Here is a 7688-nt window from a genome sequence, read left to right as displayed (position 1 = left end):
TCCAAGAATAAAAATAAAATTTCGCCCGGGGTCGAAAGACAAGGCGAGTCCAACGCTGAGTCCCGCTGGTTGGTTCACTGTCAACAATAGTTATCAGCTGATTGATTCAACGTCAAGAATTATGGAAGTTGGTTGGAGAACTCCGGCGAGTAAATTTCAGTACATTGCTGTTGTTGCTATGTTTCCAATTTGAAATTTATCTTTTATTTTTAGGACCAAAAAAATGAAAATCATTTTACACCGAAATTTCATGAACGAACTTAGTCACTTGATCTCGACTTTATCGACGTTCAAAGTTTCTTTTTTTCTTCGCCAGAAATCGCTAAAAATTCTCAAAAAATAATAATAGGTTACGTGTGTGCAGATACTTATTTTTTAATTTGCAACGAAGGTGCAAATTTTATTGCTTATATTAATTTTTTTCAAGGTTTAGACGATTTAGTATAAATTTGGTATCAGTGCTCAATATGAGCGAATAAAAAAATCTAAAATGCATCAAACCAAAAATGATCTGCAAAGTGCTATAACTCGAATGGTAATATCCTATTCCATCAATTTATAAATAAACTTTCTTTAAAATTACCAATATATTGATGTATACAAACGTTCTTTAGTGCTTTTTATTTTATGTGTTAAAGTTTAAACACGATATCTCAATTAGTGTGGACGCAGTGAACACCAAAAAAAATGTTCATAACCGGGGACTAGTTCGGTCACGTGGTCACCGAAGAGCATGCCCTTAAAGACGCGAACGAATGCAATACACATATAGTATTGTTATATTTTAATATCAAAAAACTTTTCTTGATATAAACGAAGGCATTTTTTAAATCTTTAAACTAAGAAAAATCACTTCTAAATGTCTGATCTAGCTCAAAATCCTGACAGACCTGGATATCAATCGTACAAACACGTACACAGCGACGGAAATTGAAAAAAATTGTCGTTGCGAGCTCCCGGGGCAGAATTATACTGAAATATGTCAAAAGAGTATATTTGTATACTTGGGGTTAAAAATAAGTGTTTTTACAGAATAAATCTAATTGTGCCAGTAAGATTATAGGTTCTACAAAGGGGAAACTCGGAAATTAGGGAATTTTTTGATTCGCTAAATATGGGTACGAAGTAAGAATTACGAAATTCGAAATATCAGATCTGAAAAATCCTCGAGTAGGTGTTTTCAAAACTATCAACTAACTTTTGAGGTCACCATAGTGGATCCAGTATTTTCAACTTAGTATTCTTGATTGCAGATTCGTTGCCAGTGGCACAATAGAAACCCCCCCTGGCGGACCGAAGGAACCGAATGGAGCCTTTACAAAGTACCCGTAAAGACCCCATTGGGTTCCTTTTTAAAATACTCGAAAAAACAGCAAGATCAACTTTTAAATTGTTGAAATGCGGATTCTACGTTAAAATTCCCTATAGAAGGTCACGGAATAATCGCAATAGTTTTTTTTGGAACGGTAAAAAGTTTTAAAAAATATAAGACTTTTTGACTCTTTGACTACCTCTTGACTGCTGCACTCCAAACGTATCGCCTGTAAGTAGCAGTGCTGTTTTTCGATTTTTTAAAAAAAGGAACCGAATGGGGACCCAATGGGGTCTTTACGGGTACTTTATAGAGGCTCCATTTGGTTACTATGGTCCGCCAGGGCCGAGTAGTAAGTTTCAAGCAAATGTGATTATTTATTTCTTTTTTTAGATTTTCAGCCTGCCATATTCGATCCGCCATTTTTAATTTTATAATTCTGACTTCAGATTCGTTTGCAGTGACCCCAAGTAAAAAGTTTCAAGCAAATCCAATTGATTCGTATATTTTCAGTCCACCATATTGTATCCGTGATTCTGTAAAGTCGAGCTCGGATTTGAGCCCGCGTTTCGTTCTGACCTTCGGCACAAATCCAGGCCCTCCGAAAGTATACAGTCAGGGCCGTGTAAATCGATGGCAGAGTGGAAGAACGTAGTGAATGATTTTTGTTTCAAGAGACGTCGTATCTCGCTCGCGGTTCCAAAGCGAGTTACGACATCTCTTGAAACAAAAATCAGACACTACGTTCTTCCGCTCACCCGTCGAAATACTAACAGTGAACTTGCGCGATGCGACGCAACGTGACGCAATTATTCATCTAGGCCGTTATTATCGCTACGCTACTAAAGGCACATCCTACCCTTTCGGTCCCTCGACTCCTCTCATCCGAAGCCGCCTATCGGCGTCAGTTTTCGGAAGGCTCCAATCAAGTTTCTTCTTATCCAGGTCCAATTAATGTTGGTAATTTCAGTCCACCAAATTGAATTCGTTGTTTTTACATTTGTAATTCAGACTTCAGATTCGTTCTCAGTGACATCAAAAACCCCTGATTAGGCATTTAAAAGCCATTCCAAATCACTTATGTTTCCAGTCCCCGATAAGGTCTATCAAGCTAGCACCTCCACAAACGAAATTTCCAAATTTCTTTGTATACGAATTTTGGGTGTTTTGTGCTGTTTTTGGGCTGTATTGACGGTTTTGGGCTCCACTACTTTTTATAAAAATGCAAATTTCGAGTGGGCTATATAAAAATTAATAAAAAAAGAAAATCAAACACGTAAGAATTTTGGGCTTTTTTTGGGTTCTTGAACGCACCAACAACCCATTTCCAAAAACCACCCCTACTAAAAATAGAACTACCCCCTATGTAAAAACTCAAAATCGGAAAAAACGAAGAACACCAAAATTCTGGGCTTATTTTGGGCTAACGAATGCACGAAAGAAATCCAAAAACTACCCCTATTTTCAAAAAACCATCCCCTTACGAAAAATAAAATTTGCAAAACACAAAATGCACCAGATTTTGGGCTCAAACATCAGAGACTCTATTTACGCCGTAAAATTCGAAAAATATCAGAGTCTCTAGTAACACTGTAATATTCCGAAAAAGATTATTTTTGGACAAAATCATGTTTAAATGTTAACAAGAAACTGTTTTGTGACGTTAACTGCTGGACACCAAAAATCGGAGTAAATATTTTCGAGGTGCTCAAAAATCGGGGACTCGACCGACACTGGTAAATTCGGAAAAAGATTGTTTTTTGACAAAGTCAAACGTAGTAGAGAGGGGTTGATTTTAGCCGTTAAGGGTTGGAGCCCAAAAATCGGAGTGGGTATTTTCGAGGAGCCCAATAATCAGAGACATCATTAACACTGGAAAATTCTCAAAGATTATTTTTTACAGTCATATATACGTGGTAGAGAGGGATTGATTTTAGCAGTTAAAAGTTGGAGCCCAAAAATCGGATTAGGTATTTTCGAGGTGCTCAAAAATCGGGGACTCGACTGACACTGGTAAATTCGGAAAAAGATTGTTTTTTGACAAAGTCATATATACGTAGTAGAGAGGGGTTGATTTTAGCCGTTAAGGGTTGGAGTCCAAAAATCGGAGTGGGTATTTTCGAGGAGCCCATTAATCAGAGACTCTATTGACTTTAGTTGATTTTAGGCCCCTCTCAACTACGGAGATATGACTGTCAAAAAATAATATTTTTAAGAATTGTCTAGTGTCACTGGAGTCTCTGATTTTTGGAATCCTCGAAAATACCCACTCCGATTCTTGGCCTCGTAAATTTTGTTTGTTCTTCATCATTTGTTCTTTAAGGAATGGCCTTCAGTTCTATTTGGATAGTCCTTATTAAAACTAATAATTGTAAGTTAAATTTGCACAAATTAGAAAAATAGTCAAACAAAAGCATTTAAACACAATAAACTTCTTTTGTTAAATTCAACAATTGGTTTATTTTTCAGGTACAAGATGCTGGTACACGTCCGAACTCATACGAACGAGAAGCCTCATCACTGTTTCCAATGCGACAAGAGTTTCAGTAGAGCAGAGAATCTGAAGATCCACGCCAGGTCGCATACTGGAGAACGTCCCTATGTCTGCCCAGTGGAAGGTTGCAACAAGGCCTACTCGAATTCCTCTGACCGATTCAAACACACGAGAACACATGCAGTGGATAAACCTTACTGTTGCAAAGTACCAGGCTGTCCGAAAAGGTACACCGATCCATCCTCTTTACGAAAACACGTCAAAACTTACCGCCATTATGTAAACAACAACGACAAGCTGCAAGAGAAGAGTTTCGACGAGAGTAGTAGTAGTAACACCGACAAAACCAGATTGGATACAACGCCAGAGAAACAAAGTAGCACTCAATCGGAGTCTGACAAGAAAGATTCCAGCGTCGACAGTAACACGCCAGGTTCTAGTCCAAAAGTCAGCAATAGTTTCGAGGAGCAGAGGAAGTTTGTCGAGTGGAACAACATCTACAATACCCAGAAGCATAAAGATCAGGAATTAATGACACCACCAAAGAACTACGAGCCAGAAGTCAAAATCTACCCAATGACCTACGAAGAAAGTTACATCTTACCTGAAAGAATACAAGCCAATCCCTTGTATAGCCAAGTGGGCACGCCGATGATAAAAGATCGCTCAAGCACTTCTTCACCACACGCTAGTCCGATACATGTTCCTGATATAGTTCCGAGGATAGGGATGCAATCAACACCCATCAAGACTGAAGAGTCCATGGATAGCCTAGGTAGAACTGTGTCTGTAGATTACAGAAACATTGAGTCAATTGTCAACAGCACACCCTGCAAAAGAGAAAGCACGATCGTCAGCTCTGATCCCGTGAGAAATTCTGTGATAAAGCGAGCCGAGAATTTGAAAATGGAAGTGATAGATGAACCACCAACGAGAGAGGAACCGAAAACAGAGATATCTGAATGCTTCTGTCATCACAAATGCTGTATCCACAGCAACGATAACATCGTAGAAAAGACGAAAATTCTCTCCGATTTTATCCTGAAGACGCAGAATCCTTTGTTTAGACATCTCCTGGGCTCCGTCGACTTGCAATATGGTTTGCAAAATATGTGGAGTAACATGGCTGATAACAGCAATACCTGCGGTCAAGATCTCAGAGTTAAGAGTAGCGATATCGTCACCGAAATGGAGCAGGACTTTCCGCTAGACCTGACGATTAACAAGTAATTAGTCAAGCTTATGGAGACTACCAAAATATCAATTTCATGTATCATACGCGTTATATCCGAGGTCTAGCTGGTCTATGTCTTCGCAGATTGGTTTCTGGATAAGGTCTGTCCAGTGATTGGTATACGATTCGAAACACTAATCGGGAATCTCGAAGGCGAAAATAAATTAGAGATTATCAGCAACAAGCGAAGGCAAACTCGGCTCGATGCTAATGGGGTCAGAGGAGCATCTCTTGTTCTGGTCGGACTGTCAAGCCAAATATATTATTTTAGTATGTACTATCGAGTCGAAGGGAACCGTTTCAAATCAAATATGTCTTGCTCAGTACTTGAGTGCTCTGACTAAATCATTAAACTGCTGTGTGCATCAAAAGAATGCATCTGAGTTATTTCAAAATTTCGATATTCACGTCAAAACTATTTTTAAGAAATTTGAAATGGCGTTCGACCATTTTTGCCATCTGGTATCAAAAATCAGAACTAGAAAGAATATGTAAAATTTTGAAGATGCATTTTAATTATTGCCTTCAATCGAATAAATAAATGCTGCATATGGAATTTCTATCTTATACATTCAGTGCAAAAACACATTTTTGTCAAATATATTTCTCTCTCAAAAAAACAAAAAAAAAAACAAATAAATTTCAATTCATGTATATAGAAAGAAATTTGATCCAGGTTATGCAAATTATATAAATTATATAGGATTGGAATTGAAATGAGAATACTAACCTAACTTTTAGGTTTATTTTTAGACAGTAAATATTTCATGTATAAATTATTTTAAAATTTACTTTGAGTTCATGTTTGCTTCAAAGTAAGTTCATTTTAGCTAATAATGTATGTGATGAAATGTACAATAAAGAGTGCAATAATTTTTTTAAATCATTTTTGTCAAGAAATGTGTTTTTTCACTGTATAATAGGATGGATATTACGTCTGAAACACTTAGTTTTCGAAAAGATATATTATTAATCTTTAATAATTACTTCAAACTCAAAAAGCAGTCGTAAAAACACTTTTATAAGCTACAATCAAAATGCAACTTTAAAATTCTACGTACTTTCTCAAATTCTGACATTTGGCACCAGATGGCGTATCGCAGTTTAGCCGTTCCCAACAGAAAATTCAAACATTTCTTATTCTATAAGAGTGGGTGAAGATACAGCTGCTTTCTCTCCCATTCTCATGGCTTAATTTAATTTAAAATTGAAAAGTTCTATGTGCCGTCCAAAAATTAAATCGAAACCTACTTTTGTTTTCAAACACAGTATGCCACAAAAATGTTACTTCGTATTTTTATGTTTACAGACTTATATTGAAAGTTAAACTTATTTTCCATAAATTGTTAAACTTCGAAACTACGTCGGCTAAATCTTATTGTTTATTAAAATTTAATTATAAAATCTCATGTAATAGTTATTCAAAAGTACAATTTTATCTTCTGAAAGTATTTTTGACAAAATAAAAATACTTTTAACTTTCCATTCGAATTTTGGACATAAAATTGTGCTTTTAGTAACATACATATGTATTGAACACTTATGGTTATTATAACACGGCTTATTACGTGTTCCTATTATAAATGTTACGTTTGTGTAAATTTTCGTATTTATAGACTATCTCTATCACTTACCTATTTTTGCTATTTCCTCTAGTTTTGTTGTACTTATAAATCTAACTAAACAAATTTTTCCGGATGATCCCCTGGAACTATTAAAACAAATCATTATTTTTCTTTTAACTCAGATGGGTTCTTTTTAATTATTATTAGCTCTCCGAGCCTCCACCAAAAAGTTTACTTTTAAACAAAAAACAAGAGACTCTGAATATCAATCAATGTAAACTGTGAAGCGATCTTCAGGCCACTCATAAAAAATTAAAGACGAAATAATAAATTATTATTATTATTATTATTATTATTATTATTGTAAGACAAATCTGTACCTAAATATATTAGTCTGAATCGCGTTGCAGTTTCATGCGAGTAAGCCTCTGAGAATACAGAAGAAAACAAACTCGGCTCAACGGCAACCGGAAGATTGTATCCATCACGAAAGATGTTTATATTTACTATAACATTATGCGTGCATGCAATCGCAGTTTAGATACATAAACATATTCACAAATCTCGAAAGAAAGCAGAGTGTCTTGCTTCGAAACGTTACGTGTGAGCGAGTGTATATATATGTGTGTATGCATAGATATATCTGTATATGTGGAATGATGTTGGAAAAATAGGAAGACAAGTGCCTTATTCTCAAAGAAATATGTTGTCATACTATCGAATAAAAACCATTATTTATACGAAAAAGATTTTATTCTTTAAATCCATCTGCATCTCAAAGTAACAAAACTACACCTCTCATCCATTCCTTCTGGATTAATGACTTAGGATCAATCGGAGATAAATCATTTTCATTACATAGGTTAGATCTGAGGATCTTTCAGTCATCGAGTTGTGTTACAATATTATTACTGATGTGAGTTTTATCTATCGGACTATGGTTAGTTTTGTTTAGTTTGCACAAAGAATTTCATTCAACGAGAGAGAAAAATGATTTCAATTTGCCTAACTCCTTACGAAATAAGTCTTATATAATTGCGAACAGCTGTTTTTTTAATAACTTAAACATGTTCAATATTTACT

The 7688-nt window shown here is 35.7% G+C and overlaps 1 protein-coding gene across 2 annotated transcripts in view; it reads left to right on the top strand.

Moving 5' to 3' along the window:
* LOC117180910 (zinc finger protein GLIS3-like) overlaps positions 1–7341 on the top strand; it is a 96719-nt gene extending 89378 nt beyond the window's left edge. For both annotated transcript variants that reach the window (XM_033373527.1, XM_033373526.1), the window contains one exon: positions 3782–7341. In XM_033373527.1, coding sequence (XP_033229418.1) covers positions 3782–5036 — 1255 coding nt within the window. In that variant the 3' untranslated portion in view covers positions 5037–7341. The remainder of the gene's footprint in view (positions 1–3781) is intronic.
* The last annotated feature ends 347 nt before the right edge of the window (positions 7342–7688 follow it).

Source organism: Belonocnema kinseyi, chromosome 9 (genome assembly GCF_010883055.1).
Source record: "Belonocnema kinseyi isolate 2016_QV_RU_SX_M_011 chromosome 9, B_treatae_v1, whole genome shotgun sequence".
Lineage (NCBI taxonomy): Eukaryota > Metazoa > Arthropoda > Insecta > Hymenoptera > Cynipidae > Belonocnema > Belonocnema kinseyi.
Note: the sequence above shows the minus strand (reverse complement) of the source record. Positions and strands in the feature narration are given on the sequence as shown.